The sequence below is a fragment of the Ranitomeya imitator genome, chromosome 5, assembly GCF_032444005.1.
Source record: "Ranitomeya imitator isolate aRanImi1 chromosome 5, aRanImi1.pri, whole genome shotgun sequence".
NCBI classification, from domain to species: domain Eukaryota; kingdom Metazoa; phylum Chordata; class Amphibia; order Anura; family Dendrobatidae; genus Ranitomeya; species Ranitomeya imitator.
Window position 1 is genome coordinate 9,706,457 of NC_091286.1, and position 20,861 is coordinate 9,727,317.

Below are 20,861 nucleotides of genomic sequence, written 5' to 3' on the forward strand. Positions count from 1 at the left end.
TATATGAGAGCAGATTTCGGCAGCCGCGGCTGCACCCTGGCATTGTGCTGCCGTTCCAAGGCTTTCAGAAGTAACTGAGCGGAGGTTTGCTTTGTCATCCGGGCCACTTAATAAACCGACCTGAGACATTCGTCTTGAAGAACTCAATAAGGATTTACAGATCGGAATAAAAAGTGTATTAAATATTCATGACTAGACGAGAACTGCCGACAAGTCAGAGATCGGGGCTGCGCTCTGACAAGGTCACCACTGCCGCTATCAGATGATATCATTTCACAGAATGTCGTCGCGGCAGAAGGAAAATCTACAGATCTGGATTATGGGCCGGGATCAGAATCGGAATCATTTCAGTCTGTTTAGGGGACTGGAACCTGCAGTGTTTTCATCACTTATTCTACGTACTGCAGGTGTAAAAAATGGTGTGGGCTTCACAAGAGTACCAAGATGTCAGCCGAGGGGTCCCACGGTAATCACCCCATTCAAAAGGTTGATCTCAGTGATTGACAGAAGCGAGCAGAGTCAGCACTGATCGCTGCTGCTAGAGGCAGATGCCGGCTGTATGACACAGCTCATGCACACCCCAGTGTGGATAAGGGGTTAGAGTACGCTCTTCATGGGGCTGAGAGCATGGACATCTTTCCCACCCGGCTGTGGATGAGATTGTGCTGGGATTTCCTGCTGGGAGAGGGTCAGAGAGAGCCGCCACCTTCATCGCCTGCACACCACAGGCCATAAAATAAGGCATTGTTAACATGATGGAACTCATTATCCATACACTATTATGTCTTTAAGAGTTAAAGGGGTTTTCTGGGCTAAACTTAAATGTCTGCAGTTTTTCTGACTACAGATTGCTGGATCCTGACAGTGGCATTGTGCACACGATCAGGATCCCCATTTGCAGGCTCCACACGGTACATGGAATTTCACCAATTGTGACTTTGTGCAGAGAGGAAGGAGCACGTAATATATTGCCCAGTCACGTAGTATATTGCCCAGCCACGTAGTATATTGCCCAGTCACGTAGTATATTGCCCAGCCGCGTAGTATATTGCCCAGTCACCTAGTATATTGCCCAGCCACGTAGTATATTGCCCAGTCACGTAGTATATTGCCCAGTCACGTAGTATATTGCCCAGTCACGTAGTATATTGCCCAGCCACGTAGTATATTGCCCAGTCACGTAGTATATTGCCCAGTTACGTACTATATTGCCCAGCCACGTAGTATATTGCCCAGCCACGTAGTATGTTGCCCAGTCACGTACTATATTGCCCAGCCACGTACTATATTGCCCAGCGACATAGTATATTGCCCAGCCACGTAGTATATTGCCCAGCCACGTAGTATATTGCCCAGCCACGTAGTATATTGCCCAGCCACGTAGTATATTGCCCAGTCACATAGTATATTGCCCAGTCACGTAGTATATTGCCCAGTCACGTAGTATATTGCCCAGTCACATAGTATATTGCCCAGCCACGTAGTATATTGCCCAGCCACGTAGTATATTGCCCAGTTACGTAGTATATTGCCCAGCCACGTAGTATATTGCCCAGTCACGTAGTATATTGCCCAGCCACGTAGTATATTGCCCAGCCACGTAGTATATTGCCCAGCCACATAGTATATTGCCCAGTCACGTAGTATATTGCCCAGTCACGTAGTATATTGCCCAGCCACGTAGTATATTGCCCAGTCACGTAGTATATTGCCCAGTCACGCAGTATATTGCCCAGTTACGTACTATATTGCCCAGCCACGTAGTATATTGCCCAGTCACGTACTATATTGCCCAGCCACGTACTATATTGCCCAGTGACATAGTATATTGCCCAGCCACGTAGTATATTGCCCAGTCACGTAGTATATTGCCCAGCCACGTAGTATATTGCCCAGTCACGTAGTATATTGCCCAGCCTTGTAGTATATTGCCCAGTGACGTAGTATATTGCCCAGTGACGTAGTATATTGCCCAGTGACATAGTATATTGCCCAGCCACGTAGTATATTGCCAAGCCACGTAGTATATTGCCCAGCCACGTAGTATATTGCCCAGTCACGTAGTATATTGCCCAGTCACGTAGTATATTGCCCAGTCACGTAGTATATTGCCCAGTCACGTAGTATATTGCCCAGCCACGTACTATATTGCCCAGTGACATAGTATATTGCCCAGCCACGTAGTATATTGCCCAGCCACGTAGTATATTGCCCAGCCACGTAGTATATTGCCCAGTCACGTAGTATATTGCCCAGCCACGTAGTATATTGCCCAGCCACGTAGTATATTGCACAGCCACATAGTATATTGCACAGCCACATAGTATATGGCACAGCCTGCGTAGTATATTGCACAGCGACGTAGTATATTGCCCAGCCATGTAGTATATTGCACAGCCCACGTAGTATATTGCACAGCCCACGTAGTATATTGCACAGCCCACGTAGTATATTGCACAGCGACGTAGTATATTGCCCAGCCCATGTAGTATATTGCACAGCCCACGTAGTATATTGCCCAGCCATGTAGTATATTGCACAGCCCACGTAGTATATTGCACAGCGACGTAGTATATTGCCAAGCCCATGTAGTATATTGCACAGCCCACGTAGTATATTGCCCAGCCATGTAGTATATTGCACAGCCCACGTAGTATATTGCACAGCCCACGTCGTATATTGCACAGCCCACGTAGTATATTGCACAGCCCACGTCGTATATTGCACAGCCCACGTAGTATATTGTACAGCCCGTGTAGTATATTGCCCAGCCCTCGAAGTACAGTGCACAGCCCGCGTAGTATATTGCACAGCCCACGTAGTATATAGTGATATGGGCATCATATCCCTGTTAAAAAAAAGAATTAAAATAAAAAATAGTTATATACTCACCTTCCGTTGGCCCCCGGATCCAGGAAGCATTTACCGACGCTCCTCGTGCACTCCGGTCTCAAGAGTGCATTGCGGTCTCGCGAGATGATGACGTAGCGGTGTCATGAGTCCGCTATGTCATCATCTCGCGAGATCGCAATGCATGGACCGGTCACCGGAGCGTCGCGAGGAGCAGGAAAGGCGCCGGAAGGTGAGTATATGATGATTTTTTTAGTTTTATTATTTTTAACATTAGATCTTTTTACTATTGAGGCTGCATAGGCAGCATCAATAGTAAAAACTTGGTCACACAGGGTTAATAGCAGCATTAATGGAGTGCGTTACACCGTGGCATAACGCGGTCCATTACCGCTGGCATTAACCCTGTGTGAGAGGATTACGGAGCGGGCGCCGGGCGCTAACTGCAGGGGAGTAGGGAGGGACTAATCGGACTGTGGCCGTCGCTGATTGGGTGCGGCAGCCATAACAGGCAGCTGGCGAGACCAATCAACGACTTGGATTCCATGACAGACAGAGGCCGCGACCAATGAATATTCGTGACAGAAAGAAAGAAAGACAGAAGGACAGACAGAAAGACGGAAGTGACCCTTAGACAATTATATAGTAGATAGCTCCAACATTACTGACTGCAGGAGAGTGCCAAGATGGCACATAGTTGGTGACGAGGGAGGGGAACTGTGTGCAGCCATTTATCCATTATGAGACTGTATAGGAGCCTCAGGATGGTGCTATGCAGGTGGAGAGTGCAGGCACGGAGCGGTCAGGTTGTGGGAGCTGAGGATCAGATACAGCACTGCCTCTTGGGAAATGTCTACACTCCCTGACAGAAGTTCTGTCGCTCATCCATGTTATGTAAATAAAAGCTTATAACCGGACGTTAAATTCATCCATTGGTTGTATAAATTATTCTTTTGAAAGCTGAAACTCTCCGAAATGTGGTTTAGGCTAAGAAAATAAATTGGCATCAATGCAGAAATATTGATCAGTTAATGGACACAGAATGGTCAGATTTTGGCAAGACAAAACTTTTGTCGCCTGGTCATATAATGCACCAAATCCTAGTTTACATCCTCACCTGTGCTCAGTAAATCATCGGTTAGTGTGTGTATAAAAAGAAATCCAGCACCCCAGAGCTTCACTTGAACTGCAACGTGAGCTCTGACAGCATGCCAAAAATCCACCCTGCGACCAAAGCCTGGATTATCAAGAGGCTGAAGACCAGATCCACTGTAAAGGTGGCTGGCACCTTTAATGTGTCTCAGCGTCAAGTACAAAGAATTAAAAAAAAGATTTAAAGAGACTGGAGATGTGTTTGACAAGACCAGGTCCAGCAGACCCCACAAGACAACTGCTCAGGAGGAACGTTTCTTGGTTAGAAAATCCAAAGCAAGCCCCTCTTCCACTGCAGCAGAGCTCCAACAGGCCTGGTCACCTCAAGTCCCTGTGTCAACTAGAACAGTTTGTAGAATTCTGTCTCGAAATTGCCTCCATGGTGGAATCAGTGCCCAGAAGCCAGCACTAAACAAAAGGCAAATAAAAAATGTGTGGCATTTGCAAAGTCCCACAGCCTGCTAAACAGATGGACGCTGGAGAAGTGGCAGAAGGTGGATTTCTCTGATGAATCTTCAGTAGAATTACACCACAGCCGCCGCAAATACTGCAGGAGACCAACTGGATCCCGTATGAATCCAAAATACACCCAGAAAACTGTTACATTTGGTGGTGGAAAGATCATGGTCTGGGGTTACATTCAGTATGGGGGTGTGCGAAACATTTGCAAGGTGGAAGGTAATATCAATAGCCTAAAATATCAAGAAGTATTAGCCACCTATTATGTTCCAAGCCATAAAAGGGGTAAAGTTCTACAGCAGGATGGTGCTCCATCTCATCCATTCATCTCTACAACAAAGTTCCTCCAGGCAAAAAAGATCAGGGTGCTCAAGGACTGGCCAGCCCGGTCACCAGACATGGACATCTGTTGTGAATTCTGTTATCAAACTCCCTCCTGTGGTCATGAATGGTACTTCGGCGAGTTCTGTCCATGGACTCCCTCTGGTGGCTGTGAGTGGAGCTGCTGGTATTGAGGTTCCTTCCAAAGGTGACTTAGTTTATTCTTTGGCTGGCTGCTCTATTTAACTCCACTCACATCGTTACTCCATGCCAGCTGTCAATGTTCTTGTACTGGTTCAGTTCGCTCTTGGATCTTTCTGGTGACCTGTCTACTCCAGCAGAAGCTAAGTCTCTGCTAGTTAATTATTTGTTCATTGTTTTCTTGTCCAGCTTGCTATCATGATTTTGCCTTGCTAGCTGGAAGCTCTGGGATGCAGAGTGGCACCTCCGCACCGTGAGTCGGTGCGGGGGTCTTTTTGCACACTCTGCGTGGTCTTTTTGTAGTTTTTGTGCTGACCGCAAAGATACCTTTCCTATCCTCAGTCTGTTTAGTAAGTCTGGCCTCCTTTGCTGAAACCTGTTTCATTTCTGTGTTTGTGACTTTCATCTTAACTCACAGTCAATATATGTGGGGGGCTGCCTTTTCCTTTGGGGAATTTCTCTGAGGCAAGGTAGGCTTTATTTTCTATCTCTAGGGCTAGTTAGCTCTTAGGCTGTGAAGAGGCGTCTAGGCAGAGTTAGGTACGCTCCATGGCTATTTCTAGTGTGTGTGAAAGGATTAGGGGTTGCGGTCAGCAGAGCTCCCACTTCCCAGAGCTTGTCCTGTGATAGTTTAACCATCAGGTCGTTCCGGGTGCTCCTAACCACCAGGTCCATAACAGACATCATTGAGCGTGTTTGGGGTAGGATGAAAGAGGAAGCTAAAACCAAAGAATCTAGAGGAAGACAAAACCAAAGAATCTAGATGAACTCTGGGAGGCATGGAAGACTGCATTCTGTGCTATTCCAGATGACTTCATTAATAAATTGTATGAATCATTGTTGAACCGCATGGATGCAGTCCTTCAAGCTCATGGAAGTCACACAAAATATTAAATATGACTAATAGCACCACAACTTCATTCACCAATGTTATGCAACATATGTTTGTATTTTAAGTTAATTATTTGTTTGAGTATCACATTACTTTCTGTGGGCGACAAAACTTTTGTCTTGCCAAAATCTGACCATTCTGTGTCCATTAACTGATCAATATTTCTGCATTGATGCCAATTTATTTTCTTAACCTAAACCACATGTCGGAGGGTTTCAGCTTTCAAAAGAATAATTTATACAACCAATGGATGAATTTAACGTCAGGTTATAAGCTTTTATGTACATAACATGGATAAGTGACAGAACTTCTGTCGGGGAGTGTACAGTCACAGAGGAAAAGATGGCAGGAAGATCACGATGTAGACACAAACCAGCCACAAAGATGGCTGCCAGGGGTGAAGGGGAGTTAAAATGCGAAACTAAAGGCGACAGAGGACTTTGGGGACTCATCACAGGGACAGATATAGTTCTGTCCCCCTTAATGTTCTATGGAGAGATGCAGGAAACACTGCTGGGCGTCATGTGATGAGCAGTAAGCAAATCGCACACAAGAGGTAAAGTGACGACTGCTGGGGCAACAGATGGCGATCCTGACAGTATGCATATGGCGCACCGTTACAATCCGCAGTCAGAATGGCTCCATGCAGAACAGTGAGCTTAGCCCAGAAAGCCCCTGTAATATTGTGGGGTCCGCTGTTCAGGGTCCTTTATTTTTTATTACCAGACTAGAGAATGGACAAGTAAAAGCCAAGTGTTCCTCTTGCGGACTGGCGCTGTCCTCCATTCCACAGTTATGAATGGGAATTGTGCAATGCTTCTCCTCTCCTGGGGTGGCGCTGCAGAGAAATCCCACGCTTAGTGCAGGTTTGCCCGCTGGGATCAGGGAGGACACTTTGTGATCAGCTGATGCTTCTGGGGGGTTGTGTACATCAGAGAGCCCCTCTAAGCTTCCGCTTGGGTTGCAAAATTCAGTTTTCTTTACAAAAATGAAAAAACGAATATTCCTGGGAACAGTGGGAATAAAATAAGAGCAAAACTGGACAATGTTGATGTGGTGGCCACTCCCCTTTAAATGTTCCAGAGGGAAGGTTGGAGCCGGATCTCCAGATTAGGAGGAGCCCCGGCGGTGTCCTACCTGCGGCCGCGGGTGCCCACTGATCAGACACTGCAGCACCAGCGTGTCGCCCTCCCGGATGGTGTACACCCGCTCGCTCATGTTGTCCTCTTTCACCACACAGGCCTGACCGGCGTGAATGATCTGCGCCTGCGCCGGAGCTGTAAGAAAACACAAGAGCGTTATCGGGGGTCCTGGAATATGTGTGATCATCTCAGGCATACGGGGGGGGGGGCCTAAATATCACTCACTCAGGTCATGTGACCATGTGGCGCTATTATTTACATGATGTTTCACACATACATTGTTTTTGGTCATTTCCTATAATTTCACAACAGTAAATGCAATTACGGCAATTCCTAAAAAATCCTCGTTCGTTTTTGCCATTCTTAGGACCCTTTAAGTAACTTTCATTTCCTTAAATAGAATAACAAAAAGAATTAAACTATTTTTCCCCAAAACAGCGCCACCTCTGTCCACAGGTTGTATGTGGTATTGCAACTCAATTCTACTCCTGTAAATGGATGTGAGCTGCGATACCAGGCACAACCTGTGGACAAGGGTGGCGCTATTCCTGTAAAAAAAAGCAGCCATGATTTTCTAACCCCGGACATCACTAGGTCTCGTCAAAAGCAAGAAGCCACGTCCTGTGCTGCAGAACGGACCCCGTGCAGGTTTATGGCAGAGACGCTGGTAATTAAGATTAACTATCCTCTCCATCAGGCGCCATTGATCTCCCAGGAAGAAAGGACATTGCTAAATATAACGATGAGACGCTTCTGAGCTGATGTGCGCCGCGCTCCTGTGATGTGGCGGTAAATGGGCCGCGGACCGCCATCGATCTGACAGTACAAGCTTTTTGATATCATAATGTGTAAATCGATGTCAGGACTCGGCTCCATGTCCGACTCTTCTCCTCGCGGTGTCCGGACCGTTAGTGAAGGTTCTCGTGGCGGAGAGGACGGGTCCGGTGAACCGGGGAAGGGTCTGCGTCCACCATGGACACATCACACACAATACTGATAGGGGCCCGCGAGTGTGGGGGCAGCAGGGGGCAACGTGCACAAAACGGGGACACAGACCCCCCCAACCCCGGGGAACAGACCTAAACCCCGGCTGAATTTCTGTGTGTGATAGGAAGGTACGAACCAGAGCCCCCCGGACCACTCAGTATAATAAATCTAATATATAAAGCTGTATGTATGTATGTATGTGTGTATGTCCGGGATTGGCACCGTCGCAGCTACAGCCACAACATTTTGCACAGTCACATGTCTGGACCCCGAGAGCCTCATAGGCTATATTGTGAAATTTTAACCCCACGCGTTCCAATTCACCAAACAATTTTGCCCCTATCTACATAATGGGGAAAAAGTGAAATGAAAAGTGTTGGAGGCAAATTGACAGCTGCCAGATGTGAACAAGGGAGACTTAAAGAATGAGAGCGATGGCGCCAAAGAGTATATACCGTACAGTTGCTAAGGTGGGGCCCCGACATGGGATACTCACCACACACGGGGATATGAACACACACACAAAATGCGCCACAAACTACCACGTGCTTGAACACATATTACCCTCAGCACACATTTCACCACAAATACACCAACCTCGCCACATAAAAGTCATAACACAAAAGTCGCCGCTCAAAACTCGCCACGCGCAAAACTCGCCACATGCAAAACTAGGCTCACGCAAAACTCGCCACACGTGCAAAACTCACCTCATGGAAAACTCGCCACATGCGGAAAAATTGCACACGCGGAAAAATTGCCACATGCACAAAAGTTGCAACACATGCAAAAGTTGCCTCAAACAAAACTTGCACATGCTCAAAAGGCACCACACATAAAACTCGCCACGCGCAAAACTCGCCATGCGCAAAACTTGCTGCACACAACTTGCTACACTAACCTGTCACATGCAACTCGACACACAAAAAGTTGCTACACACATGTTGCCACACAAAACTCATCTCACAAAAGGCCTGGCTGACCCACTGTTTAAGGTATATTGAAAAATAGCATACAATCCCCCTCTATTGTGCTTCATTGGCCATATTGGCACTTGGCTCATACTGTGGTATTTTGGCTGCAGTGTAGACCGGGTAGTGGCAACTCCCTCGTGTCTTTATATAGCAGTTACATTCCTTGCTGTGCAACTGCACAAACATCTAGCTATTACGTGTGGTCACTTTATTGGCGCTTTTGCACATTGCAGTATAGTTGCACATTACTATTAAAATAGCAATTGCTTAGTTGTAGCACCTCTTTGTGGAAGTTATAAATCTTACGATCTTTGCACATTATTGCACTTTGCACTTTTTTTGCATGATACACTTTATGGCGTATTATAATATGACATATTAATTTTATTCATTTTGTTATATTACATTTTTTCCTTTGTTTTGGCACTTTATATTGCAGTTTTTTGCACGTGTAGCTTGGCAATTGTGACCAAATTTATTATTTTCTTGCTATAATTTGCACATATTACAGTATAGAGTGTCCATGATGGGTATGTGTAACTCCTGGGCCATATTATGTTAGCTATTTATATACTTTCTGTGGGGGTTGTATGTATCTGTTATTATATATATCTTATATATATAATTGCCTAGAATACTACTTCCTGCAATTTGTGCCAACTTCCGTCCGGAGCTAATGTCCGGAGCTAATGTCCGGAGCTAATGTCCGGAGCTAATGTCCGGAGATAATGTCCGGAGCTAATGTCCGGAGATAAGTGACGTCAACAGTGTCCAGTGTCTGATTGGTTGCCGCCTGCTGCGAGCGACCAATCAGAAACGTGCCGTACTGTGACACACTCCGCTCGCCATTTTGGTGTGATTTTTGAATTTTTACCTCACAGCAAGTTTCTACTGCGTGGAGGCGGGCCCAGTGACGTTGCTCTTCAAGCTCCTGCCGAATTTCAAGTATATATGGATTCTAGACTCCCGATTCTTTAGAATCGGGCTGCCATCTAGTATTATATATTTGTTTTGGGTCAGCCTGTACCAATTTAAAAAAAAAAAAAAATTCTTTTGATTTTTTATGTATTATATTGTCCTTGTGTGCGCACATTTTTCGGTATTTTATCATTATTGTTTAAAATTGCCAATTATATATAATAAAGACATTGTTATATCTCATCCCTGCCTGGTGGCTTTTCTTGGATTATTTCATATTGGCTGTGGTTGCTCTCCTCATATACTATATACAGGAGAGATGACACAGGTATATACTATATACAGGGGAGATGACATACAGTTATATACTATATACAGGAGAGATGACACACAGGTATATACTATATACAGGAGATGACACACAGGTATATGCTATATACAGGAGAGATGACACACAGGTATATACTATATACAGGAGAGATGACACAGGTATATACTATATACAGGGGAGATGACACACACATATATACTATATACAGGAGGAGATGACATACAGTTATATACTATATACAGGAGAGATGACACACAGGTATATACTATATACAGGAGATGACACACAGGTATATACTATATACAGGAGAGATGACACACAGGTATATACTATATACAGGAGAGATGACACACTGGTATATACCATATACAGGGGAGATGACACAGATATATACTATATAGAGGAGAGATGACACACAGGTATATACTATATACAGGATGAGATGACACACAGGTATATACTATATACAGGAGGAGATGACACAGTTATATACTATATACAGGAGAGATGACACTGGTATATATTATATACAGGGAGATGACACACAGATATATACTATATACAGGAGGAGATGACATACAGATATATACTATATACAGGAGAGATGACACACAGGTATATACTATATACAGGAGATGACACACAGGTATATACTATATACAGGGGAGATGACACACAGGTATATACTATATACAGGGGAGATGACACACAGGTATATACTATATACAGGAGGAGATGACACACTGGTATATAGTATATACAGGAGATGACACACAGGTATATACTATATGAAGGAGGAGATGACACACAGGTATATACTATATACAGGGGAGATGACACACAGGTATATAGTATATACATGAGGAGATGACACACTGGTATATACTATATACAGGAGATTACACAGGTATATACTATATACAGGGGAGATGACACAGCTATATACTATATACAGGAGGAGATGACACACAGGTATATACTATATACAGGAGATGACACAGGTACATACTATATAAAGGAGATGACAGACAGATATATACTATATACAGGAGGAGATGACACACGTATATACTATATACAGGAGGAGATGACACACAGATATAGTATATATGTGTGTCATCTCCTCCTGTATATACACTATATACAGGAGGAGATGACACACAGATATATACTATATACAGGAGCAGATGACACACAGTTATATACTATATACAGGAGGAGATGACACAGGTATATACTATATACAGGAGGAGATGACATACAGGTACATATATATATACAGGAGCAGATGACACACAGGTATATATTATACAGGAGCAGATGACACACAGTTATATACTATATACAGGAGGAGATGACACAGGTATATAATATATAGAGGAGAGATGACACACAGGTATATACTATATACAGGCAAGATTGACACACAGGTATATACTATATACAGGAGGAGATGACACATAGTTATATACTATACACAGGAGAGATGACACTGGTATATACTATATACAGGAGGAGATGACACACTGGTATATACTATATACAGGAGGAGATGACACACTGGTATATATTATATACAGGGGAGATGACACACAGGTATATACTATATACAGGAGGAGATGACACACTGGTATATACTATATACAGGAGAGATGACACAGATATATACTATATACAGGAGAGATGACACACAGGTATATACAGGAGGAAATGACATACAGGTATATACTATATACAGGAGGAGATGACACAGATATATACTATATACAGGAGAGATGACACACAGGTATTTACTATATACAGGAGGAGATGACACACGTATATACTATATACAGGAGGAGATGACATACAGGTACAGTATATACTATATAAAAGAGATGACACATAGGTATATAGAGGAGGAGATGACATACAGCAGGTATATACTATATACAGGGGAGATGACATACAGGTATATACTATATACAGGAGATGACATACAGGTATATACTATATATAGGAGGAGATGACATACAGGTGTATATAGTACATACAGAAGAGATAACATACAGGTATATACTATATACAGGAGATGACACATAGGTATATACAATATACAGGAGATGACATACAGCAGGTATAAACTATTTACAGGGGAGATGACATACAGGTATATACTCAATACAGGAGATGATATACAGGTGTATACTATATATAAGGGAGATGACAAATATGTATATACTGAGGGGAAAATGAGAGGTGTGAGGTGAAAATGAGGGGTGTGAGGTGAAAATGAAAAGGTGTGAGTGCAAAATGAGAGGAGTGAGGGAAAATAGTGGAGTGATCGGAAAATGACAGATGTGAGGTCGAAATGACAAGTGTTAGGGGGGAATGAGAGGAGTGAGGGAGAAAATGAGAGGAGTGAGGGAGAAAATGAGAGGCATGATGGGAAAATAAGAGAAATGAGGTGCTATAACTAACCACAGATATTTACTATGCCCAGGCAACGCCGGGCTCTTCAGCTAGTGTATTAATAAAGGGGTATTCTGGGACTGATTATTACTATGGCCCTGAGACCTAGCAGGCAGGAATCTGCTAACTACCTGCCTGGTCCACTGGGAGGCAGCACAGAGCAGTCACGATGTCACGCTCATTCATGGCTTTTTCCTCAATGACTGCAAGGAGCTGACTCTCAACAAGCAGAAGCCAGAAGTCACGCCGCCCTGCTGACAGGAAGAGACGCAGCAGAATCGCAGGCAGAAGAGGTCCGTGTGACCTCTCCGAAGGTGGAATAGACATATCACTACTAGTAAATACCTGCCTGTTAGTTCTCAGGCCCATAGTAATAAATAAGAAAGTCATGGAAAATCCCTTGAAGTAATTAGCTCCAACCAATAACTGCCAGTAACTGCTTATCATGTATCTCTGTATACAGGGAGCTCCCCCTAGTGGTGGCTGCAGACAGGATCTTATCATGTATCTCTGTATACAGGGATCTCCCCCTAGTGGTGGCTGCAGACAGGATCTTATCATGTATCTCTGTATACAGGGATCTCCCCCTAGTGGTGGCTGCAGACAGGATCTTATCATGTATCTCTGTATACAGGGATCTCCCCCTAGTGGTGGCTGCAGACAGGATCTTATCATGTATCTCTGTATACAGGGAGCTCCCCCTAGTGGTGGCTGCAGACAGGATCTTATCATGTATCTCTGTATACAGGGAGCTCCCCCTAGTGGTGACTGCAGACAGGATCTTATCATGTATCTCTGTATACAGGGAGCTCCCCCTAGTGGTGACTGCAGACAGGATGTTATCATTTATATCTGTATACAGGGAGCTCCCCCTAGTGGTGACTGCAGACAGGATCTTATCATGTATCTCTGTATACAGGGAGCTCCCCCTAGTGGTGACTGCAGACAGGATCTTATCATGTATATCTGTATACAGGGAGCTCCCCCTAGTGGTGGCTGCAGACAGGATCTTATCATGTATCTCAGTATACATGGAGCTCCCCCTAGTGGTGGCTGCAGACATGATCTTATCATGTATCTCTGTATACAGGGAGCTCCCGTAGTGGAATCTTATGACTTTGAGCTGCAGACAGAATATTATAATATATTAATATAATTTCTGACTTTAAATTTATCACAGCAGCAAACAAAAGACTCAGATCAAGAACATCCAAGACATTTAAACAATACGGAGGATTCTCTGTAATAGATGCATAAATTAGACAATACTTTGGGTCAAGTTACTGTAACATTAATTGTCTTGTATCTGATGTATGGAGCAAGGTAATTAATCAAATGAGATGATTTTAATGAGTAATTAATTAGATACACGGAGCTGTTGAGTAAAGGGAAGGGTTGAGTCGTGTTTAGCTGCTTGTTTGCCATTATTTCCAGTGTTACTGACAGATGATTATATGTTGTGCGGGGTAAGAAAATCAGCAAAGTGCGAGAAATCTGCACGGTGGAGAATGTGGATTTCCTGCAGTTTCCCTTCTTGTAGGGACGGGGGGGGGGGGGGGGGGGTAGATGAACTTTTCTAGTTCAGTGGTTGTGCAATTGGTGAATGGCGAGAAATATGCCATCGATTAATATCCGAGGACGTGGAGATTCCTGCGGCTCGTCATATACTGACACACAAAACATTAATTACATTTGATGTGAGGAATACGTATCCCCCCATTTACCAGTCCACGGGCGGCCAGCGCAGTGTTTAATCCCTGGTGGATCCTGAGCCAATATATAAATCAGATCTATTATAACAATGATACAATGTAGACACAACACCATTCATTGTGGCAAGAAAAGGCTCCAGGAAGGTTCGGGCTGTGATTGGGGTCAGCGCGGCTCTTATCCCACTCATGATCATATACACCCCAGTGGGCTCCAGTACAGCTCAGGCCTCCTCGAGCCCCCCGTGACTTTCTGCATCGCCTACATGAATTGTGAGCTGGTGCCCACCCCCAGGACCAAGAAACACAAAATCCATTGATCAACACTGATAGAAAACGTCTTTAAAACAAAACATCTAGAAAGCGGCATATTGCAGTTTTCACACTGGCCACTAGATGTCAGAATATCAAGACTGGCAAATACGGGCATCTTGCTTTGCAGCCTGCTGTGAAGCTGAATGTTATCGTATTATGGAGTTTTAATGTAAAGTGTCCATTTCTATTGTACCGCCTGAGCCTAGAAAAGCAGAATTCACACAAGTGATAGTAAATACACGAGTGCGATGGTAGATCCGATATCACGTATACTATGTCGAATACATACGAGTCACAGCTTTTGGTAATCTCTGACCTGGTCCTGGTACTGGTGGAATGACTTCTTCACCCCCTGACAGGTGTCCGTACACACAATATATAGAATATAGAACCCGGACATCCATGTTAATGATTCCTGAGCCTGAAGCCGGTTCTGATCCCGACATCAATCTCACAGCTGTGAGTCTGACAGGCGCGAGCTGATGCCGGAGGATGAAGTGTGCGCGGTGCTGCGGAGCTTGTTATAACCTGTCTGCCATGAACAGCCGGATGCAGCTGTGGTGACGGCATCTATCAATATGGAGATATAAGGACGGACATCAACCTTTACGCCCCTTTCACACATCAGTTTTTTGCTATCAGTCGCAATCCGTCGACTGATGCCACCGGATCCGTTATTTTCTCATAGGCATGTATTAGTGACGGATTGCGTCGGATGGCCTCACGTTTCACCCGTCGTTCGCCGGATCCGTCAAAAATTGTTTGTCCGGCGGCCGGAGACAATGAAAAAAGTAATGTTTTTTGTGTCCATCGAAAAAATGGACAGCGGCGGATTCGTTGCCGTCCATCGTTTTCTCGAATGGAAGCCTATGGGCGCCGGATCCGTAAATAATTCCGTCGCCGGATTCCGTTTTTTTTTTTAACTGAGTGTGCTCCGATATTTTTACGATCCAATTAGCCAGATCTGCCAAAAACCGGATCCGTCGCATCAGTTTTTCACAATCTGCTACGGATCTATCGAGCCAACGGATTGTGACTGACAGCAAAAAGATGATGTGTGAATGGAGCCTAACAGAAACGCCCATCACAAAATACAATTACCCGTTCATGGAGCCGGACAGGAATGGTGAAGGCGGCACAGGACGCTATAACAGGGCTGGTATTAAGGATGGGTAAGAGGGCGACGCATAGTCTGAAGCTTGATGGCCCTGATGGAACATCACAAGCCCATTCATAGTGCTGCTGTACAAGCTGTGACAGACGGGCCAGTGACGGACAGGGCCATTGACGGATGGTGACTGGACCCTAACTTTGGTCCAGAATGAAAGTGCTGGACTCCAAATCAAAAAGTGCAAGCTGATGAAGCAGAAACTGCACGGTATTTATCGCAATGGAATTTTTTAAATTTGGTGTAGGAAGACCACTAGGGCACCATCATGGCTAAGGCGCTAAGGTTCTGCAGCCCTCATATTAGCACAGCTCTGTTTATAGGCTATGGTTAAAGCAATGATCACTCCACTAACTGACAGCAGGGAAGTGAACACCCCATTCACTGAGAGCAGAGAAATAGATGTTCTAATTGCTGTCTATTAACTGTCTGAAAACAGCGAAATAGACCTCCCCAAATGCTGCTCTCCAATAATTGACAGCAGGAGAGAAGACCTCCCCAAATGCTGTTCTCCAATGACTGAAAGCAGGAGAGTAGACCACCCCAAATGCTGCTCTCCAATAATTGACAGGAGAGTAGACCTCACCAAATGCTGTTCTCCAATGACTGAAAGCAGGAGAGTAGACCTCCCCAAATGCTGTTCTCCAATGACTGAAAGCAGGAGAGTAGACCTCCCCAAATGCTGTTCTCCAATGACTGAAAGCAGGAGAGTAGACCTCCCCAAATGCTGTTCTCCAATGACTGAAAGCAGGAGAGTAGACCTCCCCAAATGCTGTTCTCCAATGACTGAAAGCAGGAGAGTAGACCACCCCAAATGCTGCTCTCCAATAATTGACAGCAGGAGAGTAGACCTCCTCAAATGCTGTTCTCCAATGACTGAAAGCAGGAGAGTAGACCTCCCCAAATGCTGTTCTCCAATGACTGAAAGCAGGAGAGTAGACCACCCCAAATGCTGTTCTCCAATGACTGAAAGCAGGAGAGTAGACCACCCCAAATGCTGTTCTCCACTGACTGGCAGCAGGAGAGTAGACCACCCCAAATGCTGTTCTCCACTGACTGGCAGCAGGAGAGTAGACCACCCCAAATGCTGTTCTCCACTGACTGGCAGCAGGAGAGTAGACCACCCCAAATGCTGCTCTCCAATAATTGACAGGAGAGTAGACCTCACCAAATGCTGTTCTCCAATGACTGAAAGCAGGAGAGTAGACCTCCCCAAATGCTGTTCTCCAATGACTGAAAGCAGGAGAGTAGACCTCCCCAAATGCTGTTCTCCAATGACTGAAAGCAGGAGAGTAGACCTCCCCAAATGCTGTTCTCCAATGACTGAAAGCAGGAGAGTAGACCTCCCCAAATGCTGTTCTCCAATGACTGAAAGCAGGAGAGTAGACCACCCCAAATGCTGCTCTCCAATAATTGACAGCAGGAGAGTAGACCTCCTCAAATGCTGTTCTCCAATGACTGAAAGCAGGAGAGTAGACCTCCCCAAATGCTGTTCTCCAATGACTGAAAGCAGGAGAGTAGACCACCCCAAATGCTGTTCTCCAATGACTGAAAGCAGGAGAGTAGACCACCCCAAATGCTGTTCTCCACTGACTGGCAGCAGGAGAGTAGACCACCCCAAATGCTGTTCTCCACTGACTGGCAGCAGGAGAGTAGACCACCCCAAATGCTGTTCTCCACTGACTGGCAGCAGGAGAGTAGACCACCCCAAATGCTGTTCTCCAATGACTGGCAGCAGGAGAGTAGACCTCCCCAAATGCTGTTCTCCAATGACTGAAAGCAGGAGAGTAGACCTCCCCAAATGCTGTTCTCCAATGAATGAGAGCAGGAGAGTAGACCACCCAAATGCTATTCTCCAATGACTGACAGCAGGAGAGTAGACCTCCCCAAATGCTGTTCTCCAATGACTGACAGCAGGAGAGTAGACCTCCCCAAATGCTGTTCTCCAATGACTGACAGCAGGAGAGTAGACCACCCCAAATGCTGTTCTCCAATGACTGGCAGCAGGAGAGTAGACCTCCCCAAATGCTGTTCTCCAATGACTGAAAGCAGGAGAGTAGACCTCCCCAAATGCTGTTCTCCAATGAATGAGAGCAGGAGAGTAGACCACCCCAAATGCTATTCTCCAATGACTGACAGCAGGAGAGTAGACCTCCCCAAATGCTGTTCTCCAATGACTGACAGCAGGAGAGTAGACCTCCCCAAATGCTGTTCTCCAATGACTGACAGCAGGAGAGTAGACCTCCCCAAATGCTGTTCTCCAATGACTGACAGCAGAAGAGTAGACCACCCCAAATGCTGTTCTCCAATGACTGACAGCAGGAGAGTAGACCACCCCAAATGCTGTTCTCCAATGACTGACAGCAGGAGAGTAGACCTCCCCAAATGCTTTTCTCCACTGACTGACAGCAGGAGAGTAGACCTCCCCAAATGCTATTCTCCAATGACTGGCAGCCTGGAAGTTGGACCAGCACAATTCCAATCCCTCCACCTTCTGATACTTGGGAGTATCGTCCGCTTCATCAGATTCCCTCCGCAGAATGACAGCAGGAGAGCAGACTGTCAAAATCCCATCACTAATTAAAAGAAGAGAATCACAGACTGGCTTTTATGCTAATCCTGTCTCTTCACAATTAATAATGTTGTCATATTATTGCTCTCATTGATTTGTTTGACCCGAGACTGATATTGAGGGACGTGATGCAGCTGAAGACTCCACACCAGGACGGGAGCATCTGAATTCGAGCCTCCCTCATTAGTGTTTACCCCCCAGTTAGATTAACGAACCTTACTTTACTTAATGTCAAACAGCAGAGTAAAAATCCATCTTGATAATAGTTGTCTTTTAAGATCTGTCAAGCAGCTTGTTACACGGCAGAGCCCCCCGAAGACTCCATACAATAACTGTGTATCTTATAGCGGGGCTTGTGGGGAAACTTCACAAGATTATTATGCAAATTGCCTATAATGCAGCTGGCATGGACCGTTCCCTAAAGGAGCCGACATAACCCAGGCAGAATACATAATGCTGCTCCTGCAAAAAGCTGCTCTGGATTAACCCTGTGGAAGGAGGAGAGAGCACCTGACAGCTGGGACACCGCAAGAATCTCCAGCATGTAGAAATATAACCGGAGACCCCAAGTTAGAGAGCTGGGGTGAATAATCAACCCCAAAACATTAGGTCTGATAACAGAATAATAGCACTCAGACCATACAATAACTGGAGAATTAGTGTTCTTACTGCCCCTACGGACAGGTACAAAACCAGTATACAGTGGGGAAACAAAGTATTTAGTCAGCCCCCAATTGTGCAAGAACAAAGATGAGAGAGGCCTGTAATTGACATCATAGGTAGACCACAACTATAAGAGTCACAATGAGAAAATCCAGAATATCACCTTGTCTGATTTGGAAAGATTTATTTTGCAAATTATGGTGGAAAATAAGTATTTGGTCACCTAAAAACATGCAAGATTTCTGGCTCTCGCAGACCTGTAACTTCTTCTTTAAGAGGCTCCTCTGTCCTCCACTCATTACCTGTAGTAATGGATCTTGTTTGAACTTGTTATCGGTATAAAAGACACTTGTCCACAATCTCAAACAGTCACACTCCAAACTCCACTATAGTGAAGACCAAAGAGCTGTCGAAGGACACCAGAAACAAAATTGTAGCCCTGCACCAGGCTGGGAAGACTGAATCTGCGATAGGCAAGCAGCTTGGTGTGATGAAATCAACTGTAGGAGCAATAATAAGACGACCACTGATAATCTCCCTCGATCTGGGGTTCCATGCAAGATATCACCCCGTGGGGTCAAAATGATCACAAGAACGGTGAGCAAAAATCCCACAACCACACGGGGGGATCTATTGAATGACCTGCATAGAGCTGGGACCACTGTAACAAAGGCTACCATCAGTAACACACTACGCCGCCATGGACTCAGATCCTGCAGTGCCAGACGTGTCCCACTACTTAGGCCAGTACATATCCAGGCCCGTCTGAAGTTTAGGAGACAGCATTCGGATTATCCAGAAGAGTATTGGGAGAATGACATACGGTCTGATGAAAACAAAGTAAAACTGTTTGGTAGAAACAAAACTCATCGTGTTTGGAGGAGACAGAATGCTGAGTTGCATCCAAGGAACACCATACCTACAGTGAAGCATGGGGGTGGCAACATCAAGCTTTAGGGCTGTTTATCTATAAAGGGGCCATGTACAAATGATCCATGTACATGAAAGAATGAATGGGACCAGGTATCGTGAGATTTTGAGTGCAAACCTCCTTCCATCAGCAAGGGCATTGAAGATGAAACGTGGCTGGGTCTTTCAGCATGATAATGATCCCAAGCACACCGCCAGGGCAATGAAGGGGTGGCTTCATAAGAAGCAAATGAAGGACCTGGTGAGCCAGTTTCCAGATCCCAACCCTATAGAAAACTTTTGGAGGGAGTTGAAAGTCCGTGTTGCCCAGCGACAGGCCCAACACATCACTGCTCTAGAGGAGATCTGCATGGAGGAATGGGCCAACATACCAACAACATTGTGTGGCAACCTTGTGAAGACTTACAGAAAACGTTTGACCTCTGTCATTGCCAAGAAAGGATATATTACAAAGTATTGAGATGAACTTTTGTTAATGCCTACTGATGAGCGAATATACTCTTTACTCAAGATTTCCCCAGCACGCTCGGGTGACCTCTGAGTATTTTTTAGTGTTTGGAGATTTAGTTTTCTTCACCTCAGCTGAATGATTTACATCTCTTAACCAGCTTCATTACATGTGGGGATTCCCTAGCAACCAGGCAACCCCCACATGTACTTATGCTGGCTAACAGATGTAAATCATTCAGATGAGGTGAGGAAAACTAAATCTCCGAACACTAAAAAATACTCTGAGGTCACCCGAGCGTGCTGGGGAAATCTTGAGTAAAGAGTATATTCGCTCATCACTATTAATGACCAAATACAGTACTTATTTTCCACCATA

General features: G+C 45.0%; 1 protein-coding gene across 3 annotated transcripts in view; it reads right to left on the bottom strand.

Moving 5' to 3' along the window:
• MDGA1 (MAM domain containing glycosylphosphatidylinositol anchor 1) overlaps positions 1-20,861 on the bottom strand; it is a 404,144-nt gene that overhangs the window by 169,001 nt on the left and 214,282 nt on the right. For all 3 annotated transcript variants that reach the window (XM_069768297.1, XM_069768296.1, XM_069768295.1), the window contains exon 2: positions 7,013-7,152. In XM_069768297.1, coding sequence (XP_069624398.1) covers positions 7,013-7,152 — 140 coding nt within the window. The remainder of the gene's footprint in view (positions 1-7,012; positions 7,153-20,861) is intronic.